This window comes from Gordionus sp. m RMFG-2023, chromosome 3 (genome assembly GCF_954871325.1).
Source record: "Gordionus sp. m RMFG-2023 chromosome 3, tfGorSpeb1-WG-v2, whole genome shotgun sequence".
In the NCBI taxonomy this organism is placed as follows: Eukaryota; Metazoa; Nematomorpha; class Gordioida; order Chordodea; family Parachordodidae; genus Gordionus; species Gordionus sp. m RMFG-2023.
The window spans coordinates 11,028,188-11,052,565 of record NC_088777.1 but is presented as its reverse complement, the minus strand read 5'-3'; the positions used below and the strand labels follow the sequence as shown (position 1 = coordinate 11,052,565).

Genomic DNA, 24,378 nt, shown 5'->3' with positions numbered 1-24,378 from the left:
TTTTTATAAAAATAAAATTGTTATCTGTATATATATAGATTACAAGTTTTTTTTAATATCAATAATGGAATAAAAAAAATATATATACATAAAATAATATTGATCCATAATATTTATTGATTTTAAAGTCTACTAACGTGATAAAAATATATTTTAAATGCCTTTCACATTTAAAAAATATATAAAAAACCGTTATGAAAAAAAAAAAATTATAAGCCATCTCTAACTGGTAAATTATGTCGTTTTTTTTTCATGGTCAAAAAAAATGAAGTCTATTTTAAAAATAAATAATTTTCATAAAATATTGTAAAATTTATTATAATTTTTTTTATAAAATCATTTTCAAATTTTTTTTTTTTACATTTTGATAATTTTAGAAAATTTTTTTTTAAAAAAATAGATTTGAAATAATGTGATTAATAAAATAAATAACATTAATAATGGGAACCTTGTCCAGCTTGAAAAGCGATTCTGTTCTAACTATATTCTTATATATAGTGTTTACGTCTTTTTTCATACCCAAATGTGATTCATTATTTGCGGATCGAGATATCGACCACGATAGAAATCGCGGATCTAATCTCGACGAAGAAGTTACCTCGATTAACAATATAAATATTAACCCTGAACCCTTTTTCCCACTATCCTACCACTTTGGAAAAGAGGGTGACACTGCCCAACAACTAGAACTTGGATTCGAAGAACAGGAGAGGGATGACGCTTACCCAGACTCTTTGGAATCTTATAACAATATTGACAATTCAAGAGAGTATAATTTTTATTCCGGTAATGAGACAGGAGTAGATAAACATCCTCCCGGAAAAAATAGTTCCAACAATATGAATTCAAACTATTCCAATAAGGATTTAAAATGCTTAGTTCATCCAGATTTTGAATTTGATAATGAAAGTTCGACCTATGGAGTGGGTTCTAATAGGGATCCCAACTATTCGTTACATTTACCTTACCCTATCCTCTTAGCTCCATCCATGCAAGTGGGCATGGAGGCCTGCCAAATTTATGCGAATCAATCTTGTTGTACTACTGAACAAGCCGATGAATTGATGTTACCGGTAATTTAAAAAAAAACTTTTGTTTTAAAGAATTAAATTACACTAAACAGAAATCTGTTTAGCAGTCTATATAATCCTAAACAGAATAAACTATTTAGATTAAGTATACACTTTAAAACTAAGCATAATAGGGTGTGTGTCCTAGTTCAAAATTTGAATAGAAATGAAACAGAAATATGTTTCAAAAAATAAGACTAACCAGGACATGGTCTAAATTATTAAAAATAGGATAAATGAAGTACTAGACGAACTAGAACATGGCCTAAATTATTAAAAATAGGATAAATGAAGTTCTGGTGAGCTGAAAATATTTATTATAAATTGTTTTATTTGAATAATCAAAGCCGTTAAAAAAAATCTAAAAATAAGAAGAACCAATGTTTTGAACCTATAAAGAAATGGTTCTGAATCGGAATATTAGATTTTTTATTAATAGAAACTTTGGTTTCGGTTTTTAGTGATTACGTCCCGAGGTTTTCGAAGTTCCCATGGTTTCGTTTTCTACCTTTAAGCAAGGAAGAGAAATTATAAAAAAAATCGGTTTCGGAGTCGATTTTCGTAACTGAAATCGTATATAATTTTCATGTTTTTTTTTGTTTGTTTTTTTTAAAGAATAATTAAAATTATAAATGAATTAATTTTTTAAAAACACAATTAAGCTCTTTCATTTCCAAAGAATAAAAAAATAAATCCTAATTGGTGCACTTTATAATTAATTAGAGTTTTCATAGTTTTTCCAATTTTTCAATTGTTCAGGTATCTTTTTTATACGAGTTTTTTGATCCTAAATAGTTTTCTTCCTATTTTATTAAACTTAATTAATGACTAGGAAAAGTCTAAATTAAATAATTTACCTTTTAGAATATGAAAAAAATGAGAAAGATAGCAATATTCGTATTTATGCTTTCTTCAAAGTTGAACTATAAATATTTTTTAAAAAAACCAACCCCTTGACTGAGATGTGATAATTTTCGGTTAAAAAGGCTAAAAATAGAGAAATTATCCCACTATGCTAGTTTGTATAGAATCGTTTATTTATTTATAAATCAAGGTTTTTTTAAAAAAAATGGTATTTAATAGTGATATAAGTTTTTTCTACCATGAATTTTTATATCTAATTTGATATTACATTAGCTTGCAATAGTAAATAATTTAATGAATTCATATTATAATTATTATACATTTTTAATATATTTTTATTATAATTGTGATAGTAATTACAAACGTATTTCTAGATAAATTAATCCCTTATTTAAAAAAATAATAATTTTGAAACTGCGCAATTTTTTTTTTATACATAATATCGCATATTTTGACATATCCCCATATAAGTATAATGTCAAAATTTATAGTGCAGTTATCAAATAGTGAGGTTTACAATAGCGAGGCTTTACTATATTGTCAAAGAGTAGTATAACATTCAGACTACATGCAACAGGTCTCAATAAATAATCAATATAATAAAAAGATATAATCCAGCCTTGCCCTAATCCATATAAAATGCTTTTTGCTAAATCACCTAGATGAGTTTTAAACTAATTTCAAAATTGTAAAATTAAGCATTTTACTTTTGGAATAAAACTCTAATCAAACATCAGGCTTTCACCAATTATATTTAATACATCTAAGATCCCCATTAGTTCATATCAGGTTTTGGCCTATATTAAAAATCATTTTATTTAAACCAGATTTACCAACATTGTTTCAAGGTAGCACGATTTTATAACCAATAAAAAGGGTTATAGAAGAAAGAACTTTTAAAGTTTGAAATTATATTCAGTCTTTATAGGGAAAATTACTCTTATAGAAAACCATTATTTTTTTAAAAAATCAGAGAAATTACTTTTGGAATAAAACTCTAATCAAACATCAGGCTTTCACCAATTATATTTAATACATCTAAGATCCCCATTAGTTGATAACAGGTTTTGACCGATATTAAAAATCAATTTATTTAAACCAGATTTACCAACATTGTTTCAAGGTAGCACGATTTTATAACCAATAAAAAGGGTTATAGAAGAAAGAACTTTTATAGTTTGAAATTATATTCAGTCTTTATAGGGAAAATTACTCTTATAAAAAACCATTATTTTTTTAAAAATCAGAAAAATTAATGTACACAGTCAAATAGCCTAAATCTAATAAATGAATTCAAATACTAATATTTAAGTATATTTTTTTAAAAAATGTGTTTAAATTGACTTAAAAAGGATTAACTGATTTGGTTACGTTACCTTTATTTAGAACATGTAACGGTTACAAAGACGTTTCGCTATATAATTTTAACATTGAGATTAAATGAAAATCAAATGGTTGCCACGATTTGAGAAAGTAGAATACCAAATCATTAACTCCCAAGACGATGAAATTTTAAAATAGAGAAATCCTAATCCTTCTTTCTATAAGATTCCTTATTTTCCGATAACCAATAAAATCAGAAATTATATTTAAAAGTGTTAAATTAATTTGCTTAAGAAAAAAATTTTTTTTATTAATGGTGGGAAATGTTTTTTTTTAAAGTAGCGAAATAAATATTATACCTAATAATTTAAGTGTACTCTCTTAGATGAAACCTAAAAGGATAAAAAGAATTTCTTATGGCACATTGAGATGCAATTGTTCAGACAGACTTTCCAGCCAAATAATTTAGAAGATTATAGGGAAGCAACTTGCAGTTCCATTTAAAAAAAAAAGGAACAGCTGATTTGCCTCTTCGGATTAAATAAATGAAAACCTTGATATCCTAAATTTGAAATATACAAAATTAAATATTTATAGTAATATGGGAATTATTATCCACTATTGCCTTGGGCAAACGAGGAGTCCTACCATAGGAATCTAGTGCCTATTTTATTTACGATAAAAAAAAACAGTTTAAAAAACTTTACAAGCAACTACTTTTAAATTGTTCGGCTATCCTGAATTCTACTTTAAATTGATTACAGAAATTCGACTATTTTTAAATTTATTTGTAAATTTAATTCAGCGATTTAGACTTAAATCGCATTCATAATGTAAAATAATCTAAAGAACTAGAGCGTTATATGACTAACATATGTAATCCGATGAAATTTTTTTATTTTGAAAGTAATATAGTGGAAATACATGAGATGTTTAGAAACATTTTCTAATCCCTTATATTATTTTTACTTTATAATTATTTATTACATTCTATATTTAAAAGATAAGGAAACACTCCGGTATTCGATGGAATCTTTGCGGAGACATGAGGCCTAGATGCAATCAAATTATGGCCGATTTGGAATGTTTTTATGAATGCTCACCTTTTATCTTCTCCTGGTACGTTGACAATTACCAAGATCGTAACTTCCAAGGAGATATACGCAGTAAAATGCTATCTCATTTTTATAACAATGTATTTATCTAAATTTACTAAGGATATAGGATAATAAAGTAACAATATAAATAATGCCATTTTCTTTTACTTTAGCAACCGATCTATAAAAAAAGGTATTTTTATTTCACAAAGGGCATAAAAACTGCATTTTCTACCAACCAGTTCACCATTGTTTAACAGCCAGAGAAAGTTTTTTTAGAACCTGCTTGACAAATTTAAAAAAAGACAGTAGTTCCTAAAAGATGTTATATTAATTTTGAGGAATTTCCTTGTGAGCTGTCATTCTCATTAGGTCATATATAATATAAAATATAAATATTTTCGTAATATTATTATTTAAAATTTCATAAACTCATGTTCACCGATATAAATATCACCGTATTTCGAAAGACATAAAAAAATGTGACCTTACCGTTAGATCATCTAACACCTGTTCTTAAAAAAATTTATTTTTATAACGCATTCTTTTATTATAAAATAATGTTTCATCTATCTCTTCATCTTACATTTTTATTAATTTATTCGTCAAAAAATTATGGTATCTAAAAAGAGATTCAAAAACATAAAGTATATGTCATAATTTTTAAAGAGATCAGAACTATCCGGGATCATCGTGAGATTTAAAGGGATCCCTTTAAGGATTCATTTTTTTAAAGGATAAAGAACTATATGGGATCATCACGTTTGAACCTTGATAAAGAATAATCTTATTTAAAAAATGCGTTTTACACGCATTTCAAAGTTGTTTTTTTTTATATGGTCTTCTAATATACGATATCAATACATATCTAATTAAAATATCTATTCAACTAAAGGTCTACCTCTCCCCCTTAATGGGCGAATCTAGGTTTAGGGGTCATGAATTATCAAAATAAAATATCAATATGGGTATCAAATAATAGCTAATTTAAATATCTGAAAGTATTCATTCTTGATCTTGGTGGGTAGGACTTAGTCTGGGGAGAGGCATGTATGGAGGGGGGGGGTTAAAAAAGATAAATTTTGATATGGGTATCAAATAAAAGGTATTAAAAAATATTTTTTTATAATAATTATTATCATTCTAAGTGGGCGGGTTTAGGTCTTGGGGGATCAGGAATATTTTTATCAAAACAAAATATCGATAGTGATCAAATAATAGCTAATTTAAACATGTTTTGACTGATAACATATATTCTTGGTCAGGGAGGGGGGGGGGTGAAGAGGGTTGGGTAAATAAATAAATCTGATTTTTTAGAATATTAGTTTCAATGCTATTATTCACATATATTGCCCACTTTAAAAATAAATAATTACTATATATGCGATATAATAAAGCTTAACTACTTATATTTAAAGTGTAATAACTCTTGGCCCAGTACTTGTCCCATTCTAGAATTTTGTATAAATATTAGGAGGTATAATGCCTACCAGAAAAAAAATTGAAAAAAAGAGTAATTTTTATTTTATAGCCATTTCCGGTTTTTTATTTCCGGTTTTTGGTAATAACTTATTTTTAATAAAATAAATTTTATATAATATTAAAGGACTATTATAGAGCTATTTAATAAAATTTAAATTATGTTTTTAGCCTAATTTTGAGATATTTTAAATTAAATATAGTGTATTTTGGTTTAGCGTTTCTAAAGATGGCCATATTTCATGAAGTAAGCCGATTTGAAAATAAAATTATATATTTTTATTAGTTTTATGCTAACAACATACAAATTTAAAAGAGGTAAGGATTTTTTGGGTTAATTTAATATAAAATACATCAATATTAAAAAGAGTTAAACCATTCAATCTACCTTTCAGAGGTCGTACTTAGCAAAACTGTTGTTAATCGACTAGATTTGAACCGATACAGCTAAAACTCAATATTTTATCCAAAAAAAGTATAAAACAAGCCTTAGTTTATATTCAGCTAGTAATGTATCATGGGATACATTAATATCCTCAAATAAAAATCTGCCAACTATCAAGATTTGAAATAGATTTATACTGTGGTAATAATATTTTCAGATTTATAAGTGTTGCCTGTTTAACCAAGAACCTTATTCATTTGCGTTATAAAACTATCCAAGAAGGGGATAAGGAGATGTATTTTATAGCATTCTTCGACTGACCATACATTAATATTGGAAAGATGGACTTGATTTGCGAGTTGAGGTAGACAAATATTATATAGAACTCTACTTTTGACTCAACCATGACATCTTGGCAAATTTATTTCTGCTGTGATTGTGATAAATAGATGTAAATCGGAATATATGTTAAGAGGTAGGATGATTATTATTAAAATATAAATTAATAATTATAAGATAGAAATATTTTTGAAAAATATCAGCACCTGAATTTTTGTGTTTTTACTCCGTATAGCTGGAATTCATTTCCAGCAAATTTATATTCTTTAAATTAAACGCTCTCAGAACATAATTACAAGTTGAAAAAATAACACCTTTGAATATATTACAAAATTAGAATCTAAATTTTTTAATTAACTTATTCGAACGCCAATCTCGACGAAATAAAAGAAATCATTTGTCCCATTTGGGCCGAAAAGATTTTAGATCTAATTTTAACTAAAAAGAAAGAAAGGGCTAATATTTTTATGTATAAGTATTTTGTAATTTTCATGTATAAAAAATATTTCAAGATAAAATCACAAAAATTTTGAAGATTTAAAAAAAAAAAAAATTTAAACAGAACCGAACCAGATTAAAAAAACGATATTTAAATTATTTCTTCTCCCTGTTTTCCTCGTTATCTAAAATTTTGTATTATAAATACATACTTAATTAGGGGATTAATATAATACTAAAAAAATGATCAATTTTAAATGGAAAATTTAATTGGCCCAATGTTATTTTATCTTTAATTGATTAATTCACACTGATATCATGGATACAGTAAACCGTTGATTTTTATATCAAATTGAATAAATTAAATTCTTCATATTTTAAAATTTCAAAAATAAATTATCCTTATAAATTCATGTTGTAAATAATAGCCAATATATTTTTTTATCGCTCTGATCAGATAAATCAGTTGTCCTGATGTACGAATAAATATCAAAAATGATATATATATATAGCCTGCAAAATCCTAAATACTAAAATAAATGGGCAAATTATTAGATGTAGTTTAGTTCAACGGTTCCTGTTCAAACCGTTTTATGGACGGGACCAATTTTTAAAAAGTTTTTGGATATATGATAGTGAAGAACATGATTCGCCTTTAGTCCCGACCGGAAAATATCAGTCTGGACTAAAGATCAATGAAACGAGCAGCCTTTTATATTTTTTTAAAAATATATATTAATGTTTATGTTTTCACGACTAAATTAATTTGTGGTTAATTAATTTATATTATGTGATAAAACAATTATTATTGATGATTTTTTTTAAAAATAATAAATGTCAATATCTTATGGAGATGCTTGGGATTGAAATCAAAGGAGTTTAATGGGATGGGAATATCTATTTGACTTTTTAGCCAAGAGTTCATACAAATGATAGCTTACATTGTCTTATTTAGAAAGTATGTTTTTTTGTGACAAGATCCCCTGCTTTGATAAAGATACTTTATAGTGGATAGATGTTACTTGTATAGGTCTATTGTGTTATGATAAGTTTGATGGGGGATTGAGGGAAGGCGAATGGATATATGGAAATTACCATATATAAAAAATAATACATAATAGATATAAATAAGAATAATTTTATTTGTTAAGCAGTGTTATTATCTATCCATAAATTTAGAGGTCAATTAAAATATAATGAATGAAGTTCGATTCTATAACTCACTGAGATCGATTCATTTTGAATGATTATGATTGGACCTAAGAATTTTTTAAAAATTTTAGAAGAATAAAAACAAAAGAAAAAGATTTTTAAAAAAAAACTATATAATAATAATTATGAAATATCGATTTTATCTTCTAAGATATAAATTCATTTGAAAGTATATTTTCTAAGTTTTTCTTTTATAAATATCTTCATATTTTATATAAAAAAAATTTAAATTGAGTTTTATTATAAGTAGATTTATTATAAGTAGTTTTATTTTTTATTAAAAATAAAATCAAATAATATCTGAAACTTATTTGATAAAATATAAAATATGGTTCTTTTGGGACAATTTAAAAACAGTTTTTTTTCTAGATAGATTTTATTAGATAAAAAACATAGGCGTAGCCAAGGGGGGAGGGATGTTCCTTCCATTCAGAAATGTGTTGGTCTTCGTTAATATCATTTTAAGCTGGTAAATATTATCCATTACATACCCATTCGACACCACCCCCCCCCGCCCCCTCCTTTTTCAAAATATGCATATTATATGTTACTATAATTTAAAAGAAAAATAAAAATATTAATAAAAAAAATTGAAAAATCAAAAAATATATTTTTGCCAAATATAACGGGGCCCTATTTCTATTTTATAATTAATATTTTAAGTCAAACAAGGAATGATACAAGCTTTAAGAAAACAGCTAATAGTATCATATTATAACTTAAGAAATGTGAGCTCCAGGAGTTAAAATAAACATTTTACCTTTTTTAATAAAATAGTGGTCGAGAAGGATCTGATTAAGAGCTATTATTTACATATTTTTTTCAAAATAGTTATTCAAGGTTTAAAATATGTAACCTACTTTAATTTGGTTATAAAGCAAAGACATATATGTGCTCACATATAGGTCCTATTTAAATAATAAAATATAGGAAATCAAAAATATCGGTATTTTAAATGATTCAACCTCTTGATTTTTCTGTTTGATAAAATTAAATATATTTGAATAAATTTGGCCAAGGTCCGAGTTAGGTACTTGGCATATTAAATTCCACGTGCCCCGAGTTTGTAATGTAACACGCCAACCCCCCCCCCCCCCCATAATTAATTTAAAAATATTGAACCAACTTTAAAATCAAAACTTAATGTTAACAGTTAATGGCGGTTGCACTTTAGTTATTATATGGAATAATTTTTAAGTAATAGATTGAGTGACCTAAAATAATAACCATTTTTATTTTCATTTTAAGAAAAAATAACACTTAAAATAATAAACTTAAGACACATTCTTTATATATCCAGTTGAATTTAATATCAGAAATAAGAATACATACATACATTTAATTTAATATTATTCTTATATGATAAATTTATTCTTATAAATATTTTGAATTTAAATAAGAAGTGTAATGGCATGGAGGGGTAAGATCTATCAACTTGCAAGGATCGGCTGAGCCAAATCTATGACTAACCGAACACCGGAATCGGTTTAATCCAGTTACAGCAGATCTGTCTTAGCCATTTTTGTTGGTTCGGATTTTGATCATCACTGTTTACAGATTTTATAAATAAGTAATTATTCCTTATAATATATATAAAAAAAGAGGTTCCCATATGTTCCCAATTTTGCGATGCCTGGTATGAAGCATGTCAAAATGAAAAAACTTGCGCACATAAAGGTAACTGGTTAAAGGGGTTATTACCTGTATCTTCCTCTCACGTCAAAAATATGGACTCTAAATGCCCAGCGGGAAAGGAATGCGTGCGATTTTCTGAAATATACATGAATGGCGAAACGCTGTGCGGCAGTTTGTGGGGAAATAGGTTTCCAAATACATTAAATAAAATAATTACCTTAAACATTAATATTTAATGAAATTATCATACTGGAAAAAATTCTGAAAATTACAGAGCTCAAGCGAGGGTTATATGCTGATATCTTTCATTGATATTTTATAGCATTTTTTTTCAGCAGTGTTTACATTAAATTATACTTTTTATATTTTATTTTATTATGTTTTGATATTTTTTACAAGATATAAATACGAATCAAATAATGCCAGCTGCTTCGATCCGTTAAAACCCAACACACACGAAAAAGTTTGGAAATCTATCAAAAACTCTTCCCATTCATCAAATTATAAATCTTCGGCACTGATCATCATTATTATTTGCAATATATTTCTATATTATATTGGCGTTGGATAATAAATACTAGTATATAAATTTCAACTATAATCTTACTCAACTTGTATATGCCTGTGAATTAGGTTATTATATATCCACTTTTTGTAAAAAATAACTATCTATCAATAGCCTAATTTTTATAGTCACATAATTCTTTTACATAAAAAAATCTGAAATATTTATAAAATAAGTTAAATTTATCATATGGTGCCAATACCATTATATTGATAAAAACTTAATTTTTAAAATTGCTCTTCTGTAATAATAGAAAAAGTGGAGATGGGTTATCTAATTCTCAGACAACGATATGGTACATTAATCTGGAATAGTGACATATCCGGAACCTCCTTTAGTGATTAGAATCTCCCATTTTAAACTATTGATTTTTAATATGAATATCTGATTTTACTGGAAAGCATACAACACCTACCCTATCAATTTCAGACAATTTCGCCTGACACATTTTTTTAAATTCATATGAAAAATTTATAATATGATAAATAATATAAATTAAGACTTAATATTTTTAAAAAAATAATTATTTCAAAAGTTCAAACCAAAATTTTATTAAATTTACATGGTCAGTAGTCTATACCTGCCAGGGGCGTACGCAGGTATTTGGTCAGGGGGGGGGAGATAATAAAATTTTTTAAGAAATATTATTGTTTTTTAAAAATATAAAGCATAAATTTATTAGGACTAATAACTATTTCTAATACACAATTTTAAATTAATGTGAATTTTAAAAAATTATATGTAAAGAATCATTTAAATGACCCAAAATATTTGAATTTTTTGAGTCTTTACTCAAAAAGTTTCTTTGGAATAATTGCATTTTGTATCTTATATATTTACAATGTAAAATCCAATCTTCGTTGTGATTGAGCTAATTTTTCAATTTTCTCATCCTTGCTTGTCGTCGAATGCCTATGAATATTCAAAAGATCCAAACCTTTCAAACTACTTTCAGATGTTGTACTTCTTGGTATGTTTTTCAGAGACCTGCAGGCTCGGCCAAACCTTTCAAACTATTTCAGATGTTGTACTTCTTGGTATGTTTTTCAGAGACCTGCAGGCTCGGCCCCCGGGCCGGACAGTATTTTAATTTTTTTAAATATACCCGGGCCCGAAATTTTTCCAAAAAAACATCCAATCCGGGCCTGAGTTATTTAAAAAAACACCCAATCCGGGCTGTATTTTTTAAAACTGCCTATATTTGAAATCGTTATTATTAGCTATAAAAATCAAAAATAAATATAATTTATTTTACAAAATCAGGGCTGGGTCTGAAAATTTTATTTAAAAAAAAGCCGGGCCGGGCCTGAAATATTTTTTTAAAAAATGCCGAGTCTGGCCTAAAAATTTTTAAAAAAAAACCAGGCCGGGCCGTAAAAAATCTTTAAAAAAATCCGGGCCGTGCCCTGCAAATAGTACTTCTGCATGCCTCTGTTATTCTTCTTAAAAAAGAGAATGTTCTCTCATTAGTTTACTAATGGGAAGAGTTTATAAACCCTTTTAATACTGGGAATTTAATCTAAAATGTATTTGAAATAATGCAGAGCATCCATAGCATTTTTTGGGACTTTATCAACCATAGTTAATCTTATAAACATAATTATTCAGCTAGTAAGGCATCATAAGATACTTTAACATTTTCATAATAAAAATCTAACAAATATTTTTTTTTCCATCACCATCTGAAAAAGGTTGGGAAAGCTTTTGTGGAAGTAATATTTGCAGATTAGTAAGTGCTGCATGATGAATTAAAAATTCATTTGGGTTATCAATGTATCTGTATTTAAGATATACTCTTCTACTGATCCTATATTAATGTATTAACGATGAGTTTGCCTTGCTACAAGTCGAGGGAGACAAATATTGAACACGATAGCTCTGCTTTTGACTCAACAATAAAATATAAAATATGAAATTCTTCATCAACATTAGCCCTAATTTCCTTGAGTTTTGATAAAATGCTATCCGCTATTCTCATCTTCTTAATCAAGTCAATGTCCAGTTTTTGAAAAGTAATACTTAAAATAGTTGTATAATTAAATAATACATTCTAAGGAGAAATAAAATTTGGAATAAGCATTGAATCCAATAATTTTCTCGCTTCTGAGGAAATATTTCTTTCAGGCCATTGTGATATTTCAGTAATAGCAAATAATTGGCTCTTCTAACTCCTTAAAAGCTGTTACTGCTTGATGGTAGAGACTCTATCTCGTTGGACAAGGTTGCAATCTATTTCCCTGTTGGACAAGAAGTTTCAGAAATAATTATTATTTGACTAGAAATTTGAAAATGGTAGATAAATATTACGCCACTAAAAATTTGAAAATAATAAGTAAATTACGACGGAAAACTTGAAATCGAAATTAATTGATAAAATAACTTAGTAGATAAATGTGATAATAAATGTAATTAAATATATATTTAATATGAGATACGAATAAATATTAACAAATATAAATATATAAACAAAAATATTTTTAAAAAATATATCAGGGAATTGCATTTGGACAAATCCCCTCCCCCGCTGCGTACGCCAATGATACCTGCTGGAATTCATTTCCTGATGAAATCAAATCTCAAATCTAAACGCCCTTAGTAAATAGTTTAAAATTGAGATTTCCAATCACCACTAGATTTAGGAATAGTCCTGAAGAAAAATGACATAGTAGATAAATAAATTATTTTTAATAAGACAAAAAAGAATGACCAAAAATTGAGAAAAGATAAGAAAAATAAAGATTAAAAATCCCTTAAAGTAATGGCAGAAAATTAGAAATAAAATAAGAAAGAAAAATAAAAAAAACTTAAAATTTCAGAAAAATTAAAAATTTATATTTTAAAAAATAACGATTTTCCTTTTTGAATGGAAATTTTATTTTTTGAATGATATTTATCCTTTTCTATTGGTACTTTTCCTGATTAACTCTTTTTTGATTGAATATTTTCATTTTTTTGACACTTTTCCTTTTTTGATTGATACTTTATCTTTTGTGATCGGAACTTTTCTTTTTATTGTTGATATTTTTCCTTTTTAAGATGGAAAACGTCTACAAATATGGACAGCACCCAACAATTACAGTATTAATTAACAAACATGAAATTAAAATGGAATATGATACAGGTTCAATCATTAATGCAACATTATGGAAAAATATGGGGGGGGGGGGCAAAACTTAGAATGGTTAGAACTCCAACTATATCTGAAAACAATACAATAAAAATTAAAGGAGAAGCCTTTCCGTTATTAGTTACAAAAATAAATGATACAGCACAATTCGAATTTCCATGGGCTATAGAATTTGATCTATCGTTTTCAATGAAAGTTAAAGTCAATATGATCAGCAATAAATATAATAATAATGATAATGGTAACGTGTTTGATAATAAATTAGGAATAATATATTATATTATTGAGTTCAAACTAATTCATAATAGAATTTAAATTACTAAATTATAAAATACTATATATAGATAAAGATACCAATTGTTTTGACTAGATCATTTAAGTTTTTAAAATATTAAAGCATTTAAAAATAAAAGTTTAAACTAACTTTGATTGGTGAATATATAAATATATTTTATAAAGATATTTTTGATTGTATCTAGTCTTTCCTTTCCTCCCACTTCTCTTCATTTTCCTTCCCTTCATTTTCCTTCCCTTCATTTTCCTTCCCTTCTCCACCGTTCCTCCCACTTCATTTTTTCTTTTTTTTTCCATTTTATTTTATATTATATTTTTCTCTTTTTTTGGGGCGTGAAAGGGGAGAGAGAAGAATGGTGGAACGGAAAGAAAGAGAGGAGAGTGGGAAGGAAAGGAAGGTGGAAGGTAAGGGAAAGGAGGAGTAGGAAGGTAAGGGAAAGGATAGATCGGTTGTGATAGGAAGGATGGTAAAGTAAGGGATTGGACTCGGAGGAGATTGGAAGGTGATCGGTTGGGACCGGAAGGGATAAAAGATTATGAGATCGGATAGGATAGGAAGATAAGGGGCCGGATGGGCTCGGATAGGATAGGAAGGTAGGGACCAATTGGGATCGAATAGGATAAGGAAGTATTAGATCGGTAAAGGTCGGAAGAGATTGGAAGCGAAAGGTGAGGAAGAGAAAGGATCGGAGAAGACAATGGTATATATAGACTTGAATATTGTACTTCCTTTTTTAGAAAAATAATATAAAATGATAAAATAATTGACTTTAAATAATTTTGCTTGCGGCCATTATTTACAACTTTAATTTATTCCCAATAATCATAATTAGGATTAACTTTAATAGAAATATATTTTGGTAATGGGTATAAGAAAAGAGAAAAAAAATGGTCATTATCAGATTTTCTGATTCATATGTCATAACGAATATTTATTAGATAGTTTTCATAGTAGTTTTTTCAAAAAAAGAGTATGATTATGTGAATACCCAATTACAAAATTGTTCTTTCATTGCAATTACGACAACTAAACTTTTACACAAATATACAAAACTTGCAGTCACGGAACCTCGAAAAATAATGTAATTTAGAGAAAATCCAGGCAACGCTTTAAATTTTTTACAAAACCCGGGTCACTAAATTAAATCATACTAGTAAAAATGTCAAAGGTCTCGTTAATAATTGAAGTGCTCCAAGCGTAAAATTGTGGAAAAGATAATTTTATTTTAAAGTTGCCTTGACCAACGGTCCGGTCCTATCGGTCTTTGATCGAAACCAATAGTTTCCAAGGACTGCAGTCTGGACCAGTTTCCACTAATTCATTGTGAAAAAAAGAGAACTCTTAATTGACATCATTAAAGATTTTATAAATTTATTAACCTTTTCAAATTAGAGATAAAAGTAGAATCTTCAAAATAAAATCGCGCTAAAAATATCTATAGAATACGGCAGTTGACATATTATTTTAATTTTTTCTAACAATTGATTTAAGTTTATTTTTTATCATTTCGTTTTATGGAAGCCTTATCCAAGGCAATTCGATATTTACAAAGTTAATTATAAAATAACCATTTCAAATTAGAGTAGAAGTAAACGGTTGTCGGAAGGAAAGCTTGCTAAAATATCTATAGAAAAGGCAGCTGACAAATCATTTGGGGCCTCCCAGCCAACAAAATTCTGCTTATGATAAAAATGTATATTTATGTCAAACAAGGAATGTTACAAGATTTAAAAAAACAGTTAATAAAACCTTATTATAACTTAAGTAATGAATGAGCTCAAAATAAATATTTTACCTTTTTAGTTATATAGAAAGTGCTCAAAAATGATCCGAGAAAAGGTCATAATTTATATTTTCCAAAATAGTTTCCCAAAGTTATCTGAGTTATAAAACAGAGACTCATATAAGTGTCCACATAGGGGTTCTATTAAAATATGTAGTAAAATTAGGAAATCAAAAATATCGAACTTTTAAATGATGATTTCTTTAACTGTTTAAAAAATTTAAATTTATTTTAAAAAAATTTGGCCCATGGTCCTACTTTTTAATATTTTGGGCATTCAGTATTTATTTTCATATTCTTCGAGGTCCGAGTTTGAAATATCACATAATAACCCCTTCCCAAACTTTAATAGTTGTCGACAAGTAATGATGGCCGACTATGACCAGACCAAAATAAAAGATTAAACTAAATACCAAAAATATTAAAAAAATTATTAAATTAAAACTTAATGTTACCAATGGTGGTTAAACTTTAGCCATTATATGGAAGATTTTTAGGTATAGCAGAGTGACTTTTTAGAGTAATAAGGATAACACTATTTTAATTTCATTTTAAGAAGAAGAAAAAAAATTAAAATAAAAACTCAAGATATCTTTATATATATTCATTTAATTTCATAAATAAATATTCAATTTAATATTTTTTTATATGTTAATTTATTCTTATAAATATTTTCAATTTAAATAATAAGTTAATGGAGGGTGAGATAAGACAGAAGATCGATTTGCAAGGATCGGCTTAGCCCGGGTTCGGTTCAATCCAGTCAGATCCGATCTATCCTAGGTATTTTTATTTGTCTAGATTGAGTATTACTCTGTACCGATCTTATAAATAATATGACAATGTATTCAATATAATGTATAAAAAAGATATTTCCATATATTCTCAATTTTGCGATGACTGATTATGAAGTATGTCAATATGAAAAATTTGGCCAAATGATTGGTTAAAGGGCTATTACCTATACTTCCTCTCCCGTCAAAAATTTGGACTATAAATGCCCAACGGGAAAGAATGCTCGAAATTTTTAGAAATATACTGTGCGACATTTTGTGGAGAAATAGGTATATGAAAAATTAGAAAAATGATTTCCTCAAACATAAATGTTTACTGAAATTCTTATACTGGAAATAAATTCGAAAAATTGCTGAATTCAATCGAGGGATGAGTAAAATTTTTCATATACATTTTGCAATTCCTTTCAGCAGCATTTACATTAGATATACTTTTTATATTTTATGTTTCGATATTTTTACAAAATACAAGAAGGAACTAAAGAATGCTAGATGCTTATGATCCGTTAAAGTCCAACTCATGAAAAAGTTTAGAAATGTATCAAAACTCTTCCCATTCATCCAAATACGAATCTTTGGCAACTTTTTGTAAAAAATAAAACTTTTAGCATAAATTAATTTTTTATAATTATTCTATTCTATTTAAATAAAAAATTTTAAATATCTATAAAATAAGTCAAATTATATCCAATATAAGGTATCCTATTGAAAATAGAAATTTAATTTTAAAATTACTCTTCTGTAACATTACAAAAATTGTATCCTATCAATTTCAGACTATCGCCATATATATTCTTTAAAATTTATAAGAAAAATCTATATAAAATATTGTAAATTAAGACTTAGCTCTAAAAAAAATATTTTAAAATTTCAAAGTATCGTATGAAATTTACAGGATTGGTATTCTATACATGAAGGAATTCATTTCCAGTAAAATTAGATCTTAAATTTAAAAATCGCCCTGAGTAAATGGTTTAAATTGGATATGATTTTTAATTACCACTAGGGGATTCAGGATCAGTCCTTATTCTAGAACTCACCACCTATATACATTATTTATTATAATAATAATTTTAATTCCTGATTACATATAAAGTAAAACAGTTAAAAAGTAAAGTGTCAATTTCTCACATATTTAATTATATCAAGTGCATATCACTTTCATTAAATTCAAAAAAATTTTCCTCACTCAATTACTGATGAAATAGGTATACTATAATTTAAAAGCCCTACATTTTTTAAATTAAAAAAAAATATTTATAGTAATTATATAAGTTTCAATCCAGATATTAAAATTGTAATATTCTTTTATAAAAATATAATTTTTAAATATTATATTACGAATAATTAACTATACGTTATTTATTTTTTCTTTAATTAAATCCTTTAAAACTAACTCCCACAAAATTTCTAATTAGAAGCCTTAATATTTTTAAAAATTGTTGGCTTTAATATTATATGGAAAACAAAAGATAGCATAATTAATCAAACAAGGCGATTAATAGCATGATATATTACGTAACATCACAGCTTGTAATCTCAGCTACTTTCAATAATTTCTTCTTACCCTAACACTATTGAAAGTTTTACTCAAAATAATTATTTAATCAAGATTAATATTTTTGTGCAGGATTACTCTAGAATATGAGTCATGGTTTGAGTTCTAATAATCCAAATAATCTATTTAATGTTCTATAATTGCTTCATTCCATAAAATTTTCAAACATCAGTTTCATCTCGAGGTAAAGCCTAAAAAATTAACTCTCCCCTTGATAGGCGAGATTTACTTAGCTTACTTTGTAACACTGGCCAAATTGTAGGGAAATATTTCATATTTGTTCAAAACATGAGTCATTCTAAACTAAATTTTATAATAAAGAATATAATTCCTAAATAAGGTGGATGATGTATCGATATATTTGGAGACCTAAAGATATTCACCTAAAGATATTTTGAGTACAATGAGATATAGACCTTTTTATTTTAGAATCATCGAACGAATTTACAAACAAGCGATAATTAATATTTACAGTTAATTTTTTAATATTGATCTCCGAATTCGCACCTTTATTCTTTCTTGTGTTGATAAGCCATATTGATTGCCTAAATCTAATTTTATACAAATTATATGCTTATCTTATTTCCTTTCATTTTTAGAGTCCGAAAAGAATTTCTCTATTTGTACATCGTCTTGTCCCATGAAGTCTGCATAATTAAATCTTTTTTATTAATATAGAAAATGAAGATAAAATTGGCATAATTGAAATGAAATTAAATACTAGTATATATTTAAAATGGGATCCTTTTCGTTGGAAAACTTTTCTAATAAATTAATCAAACCTGTCCTTAAGATCCAGAAGTCTAGACAGGTAGTAAGGTTGGCTAGGATCGCCAAGATCGTCAATAGTATCATCGATATTCTCATCGTGAGACAAACTTTTTTCAATTCCAGTTTCTTTAAAATTATTATGAATGAATTATACGCATTGAACATCGAAATGTAAATAAATCAAATTTTTACTCGTGGACGATCTTTTATCTGTTGATGGGTCTGTATTCGAACTATACACACCGCCTTCACATTCCTTACTTGTATAAAGAGCGGATTCTACTGGGTAGTATAATTCGTCATTCATTGGATACTTGTAATATTTATAAGTAACAACGATTTAGTTATTTTTAAAAAATTGTCATTTTTAAATTAATCAGTACTAATTCGAATAGTGCAAAATGATATTAAACTAGATGAAACGAAGTAGTCAATAAATATTATATAAAAGGGGACTAGACAATAAATGTTATTAGATAAACTCAAAAGAATAAAACATATAAGAAGCCGGAGGAGGGAGGGGTATAATCCTACTCCGTAGCAAAAAATTTGCAGATTATGAATAATTTTTGAAGAAAAATAAATAAAAATTGAAACAAAGGTACTATCATAGGGAGAGTTAGTATTATTATGTGAAGATATAAAGTGATTGCTCATATTATTCAAATAAGAGGTATATAATAAGTCATTATAGATTTAAATATATTTTATATTGACAGTTATTATAATTCTATTTTTAAGTCGAACCAGGGCACAGCCTAAAGATCCTCCTAATTATTCTAAATTCTGTTATATAGTAATTATGTCAAATATTCAACCCTCTCCCCACGTAATGTAATGTAAAATTGTATTTCTAATAAAAAAATTTAATTACTAATTACAATTATAATAATAGTTCACCCGACACCCTTGTGTAATGTAATGTTTAATTATATTCAATAAATAGGAATTATCCTTACTAACAAATTAAAATTATAAATAATATCAATATCCACCCCCCCCCCTCCTACCCCCTCCTTCTATATCATTATTAAATTTTGTTTTGTAATTGCATGTAATATATTTTTTTGGGAGTTTTTTGTTTCTTAAGCTATGCATGTAGTAATATTATATAATATGTTTGACTTTTAGGATAATATTATGAATATTATATTATATTATTTTTGTTAATCGATTGCATTATAAATTGATTATTTTTTATGTACAAAAATACATTTTACCATTTATATTTAATTTCTTAAAATAGATTACTTTGTCTATGAGCTCATTTAAATTCAATAAAAATACGGCATGGTAAAAATCTTAATAAGGACACTGAGATAACAACCATTCTGGTCAACAAATTAACCGATCATTATCTTAAATTAATATTTTATTTAATGCTACTTTTTAGCATGCAAGAGCTACCTTTTCTTGGGGTAAGTTCGATAAAGATTACGGACTGCAAAAGATTAAAAAAATATTCTTCTGGACTATTTATAATGTTTTCATACACCATACAAAGGATCCTGAATTAAATAAAATTATGAGATTCCAAAATGCACAATTATACACCACCCCAAATTCAAAATGAAGTTTTAACTATGCATATGGTTTTGGAATAGATCTCAGGAGAATATAACAAAAGGATAATCGAACTTTACAATTATATCAACTAATTTTACTTTTGATTATACTGCCAAACTGATTAATTGAGCACTAATTAAGCATTATAAACTCGATGAAGACATCTAAGTTTTATAATTTGTGCTCAAACAAATTTTCAACTTCATTAAATTTTAAATTGAATCCTTTATTGTGTAATAATATATTATAGATGGGATAGTCAGGTTAAATCCGCTATTCTAAGCAAGGTTTAACAGAAATCTTATAATGAGCATTATAATTTTTTTTTCTCACTAATTTTTTTGCAAAAATCTTTGAAGATCAACAAAATTGAAGATTTTTTTTCAAAGATCAGAAATAATTTTTCAAAAATTTGTGATTTCATTATGAACGATATTATTGTGTAAAAATCATTAAACTATTTATTTATAAATGATTTTATACAAAGAAATTTAGACTTTTACGTAAAATTTAATCATAATTCTTTGTTTGAGCATTCTCAAAAAAAATCTTCACTTTAAAAAATCTTCCGAGATCATTTTTTTTTGAGTAACTCTTCTTTAAAGTATGAAACTTTTAATGATCCGAATTTATTTATTAACAAAATTTTTTTTAATATAAAAAATTAATGCCCAAATCAAAAGTTTATGATGTAAAATCATTACAAATTGTGAATATAATCACCAAAATTTTTTTTAAAAACATAATTAGATTCATAATTTATGGGAAAATTTGTGACGACCACGTAATTAATTTAAAAAAAAAGAATACCTAATGGATTAATTAATAAACAGAATCTCTCTAAATGAATGCATACATTTTTCTAAGAGTTATCATTGATTATTTAAATACCTTGGACCCTCCTCTTTTATAAGCATCATAAAGTGGTTTCGCACCAGCTTGTTTCTTTTCTTCTTCGGATGCTCTCTTAACTTCTGCAATAAGTGATTGCCTCTGTTTGAGCGCTGATCTATTTCTCACTGACCACACAATTGCGAAAATGAGTATTATAAATATAAATAATAAAATAATCAAAACCGGTAGGATAACGGTTATTAATCGCTTGCGTTTTTTTAATTCCGCTTTGCGAGCCAGCATAGAACTGTCCTCAGGACTTAAGGAGGTAATAATAGTCCCCATATTTATATCGGTAGCATTCGTTGAGGATAAATATTCATCATCATTATGTACTTCTATACAATTCCAATGCAATAACAGGAACTGAATGGAATCTAAAATACAAACCGTTTCCTTTATCAACTCATTAATCTCTAAGCTATTGTATGAACTTTCTTCCGTTAAAAAATTTTCAAAATCAATTTTTGCGTAGTTTGTACTAAAGGTGTATTGTTTATACTCTTTGTAATAGCAATTACATTTTATAGGATTCCCAGAAAAAGTTAATATATTGAAATCTCGACTTAAAAACTTTTGTGAAACGGAAGTTAAAAAATTGTCATGCAGGTATAAAATTTTTATGGAAATTGGCAAATCTGTGTCATCAATAGTTTTTAGCCTATTACTATGAAGCGTTAATTCTATTAAGTTTGTTAAGGAAACGAAAGTGTTTGCTTGTATAGAAACAATCATATTTGCGTGTAAATATAAACGGCTCAAAGCTGTTATATTCGAAAAATCCCAATTCCTTAAATTTTGAATTTGATTGCTGGACAAATTTAAAGTCAATAAATAAGGTAGAGCCGAGAAGCTTCTAGATTGTAGAACTTTTATCACGTTATAACTTAAATCCAAATGTAATAATTTCCCAAAAAAAGGATAAGATACCTTGGTGGTATCGCTTAAGTCACAATTAACAAACTTTATAGACTTTGGATAATAAAAATTTGATTTATTGGATATATTGATCGGAAATATGTTTTGTATCAGATATTCATTGGAGGATAAATAAATATTATAAAAACTGAAGGCTCTAAGAACTCGATTTGAACGATTGATCCATTTATCATACACGTGTAAAGCCAAATATTTTTCCATGGTAGGATAATCTAAGTTGGCGCAAAATAAAGAATAATTGGCTATAGAGGAAACGTTTTGCAATTTTATAATTTGGTTGATACTCATTATCTTGTTGTTTCCTATAAATTTGCAGAATTTTGAAAATTCTGTCAAAGTCATATTGATTGGATGATTGCAATGACATTTATCATTTTCAAGTTCTTGAATAAAAATAGAATGATTCCTAGAATCGGAACATTTTAGGTAAATGCTATCAAGTTTAGATTTATACCATACCTTTAATGGACTTATCCCGCATCCACATAAAGGAAGATTGCTTTTGATTGTCATATTAGATTTCAGGTTATCAATATTACAGGGTAAAATTAAATCCGTTTTTATAAGTTTGTTTCTTATATCTAACAAGTTTAATTTGTTTAAATAAACCAAGGCCGGTGCTGTTAATATATCATTGCCAAAAAAACTCAAAGCTTCGAGAGTAGCACTCAAATCTCGGGGCACAACCGTAAAATCAAGTTGAACAAAATAATTTCTATCGAGGATCAATTTCTTTAAACTTTCTAATCTGGTAAAGGTACCAGGGAATAAATAAGTCAAACGGTTGAAACGCAAATCAATTGACCATAATTTGGGTAATTCTTTAAACGCCGAGCTGTAGATGGTTCTTATTCTATTATTACTCAAGTTTAAAGTTTCCAAAGATTCCATGTGATTAAAGGCACTCGCATATATAATAGCGATTGTATTTTGCGAGTAATCAATATGGGTTAATTTACGACAATAATTTAGCTCGCCATATTTTAAACTAGAAGGATTCCCATTATTAAATGTTAAAGTTTCAAGATGTGGAAATTTCATTAAATGATTTTGTTCAATAAGCTTTGCACACATCAATCTTAAACTTGAAACATGTTTAAGTGCCGTTTCATTTATGTTTTCACACATAAAAGGTCTGTAAGACAGGTCTCTCCATTCCAAATTTATATCTATATGACTTACATTCGTAATGGTTCGACAATATTTGGAAAATGAATAATCTTGAGTAGTTAAATTGGAGATATTGGCGAAAATTACGGCTGTTATATTGTTGGGGAAATTTTCTGGTGTATAATGATTATCCCATTTGCCATTCGAGCAATATATAGCATTGTAAGGAGCTTTACCTATTTTTTAATTGTTAAATGTGGCATTACAATATGTTTCTAAATTATACAAATAGTTTAAATATTTGATCAGGCTTTTAGACAGGGATTTCTGATTCGGGAAGTGGGGGCAACTATGTCAATGTTTTTTTTAAATAAACCAGATAGTTAGTCACTCAAAAATATTTTGCCATTTTTATTGAATTGTAAAATTAAATATACTAAGTATTAATTATCCTATAATACGATATATTTAATTATTAAATTTTAATATATATGAGTAAAATAAATTTTGGGTTATTTTTTTTTCATATTTCATTAAAATTAAATTTTGTTTTCATCTATCTTTCATTGACTCTCTAAAAAATTGGAATTTCAACTTCAAAAATAAAAATATTGAATAAATTACTATGCTCAAATATTATAAGCAATAATAGGTAATTATAATGTAAGGTGTCTGTCTGAGTATCTCCCTGTGCCTGAGAGCTCAGTTAAACTCTACTAGGAAAATTAGTATTTTAAATAAAATATAAGACCTCTTCTTAAAAATTTGTTCTTTTTATAAAAAATCTTCCTCATATTTAAATTTTTATATATTATTTTAATATTTAATATATCGTCGGTCTAGAATAAAGTACACCTTTGAAGAATCATCTTTTTGCTTGTTAGGTAAATAGACTCTTGGGTGTTTATGTGGTGATCAAAGATAAAAAATTTTCTCCATGAGAAATAACTTTTTTAGTATTTCCACCTTTTCTAGGAGCTAAATAAGTTTCAGTATTTTAGTATAAATTTTTAAAGAAATAATTAATATGTTTATTATTGTCAAGTGTTTGTAAAAAAATTATTCAAACTCGAACTTTAACACTCTCCACTTCAAAAAAATATAAATATGAATATTTTTTATAAATTAAAAAAA

At 26.7% G+C, this 24,378-nt stretch overlaps 1 protein-coding gene across 1 annotated transcript; it reads left to right on the top strand.

Moving 5' to 3' along the window:
- The first annotated feature begins 356 nt into the window (after window positions 1-356).
- Window positions 357-10,422, top strand: LOC135926093 (uncharacterized). Its single transcript, XM_065461776.1, has 4 exons — window positions 357-1,073; window positions 4,261-4,423; window positions 9,810-10,029; window positions 10,242-10,422. The coding sequence occupies exons 1-4, from the start codon at window positions 441-443 to the stop codon at window positions 10,411-10,413; spliced, it is 1,188 nt and encodes a 395-aa protein (XP_065317848.1). The 5' UTR covers window positions 357-440; the 3' UTR covers window positions 10,414-10,422.
- The last annotated feature ends 13,956 nt before the right edge of the window (window positions 10,423-24,378 follow it).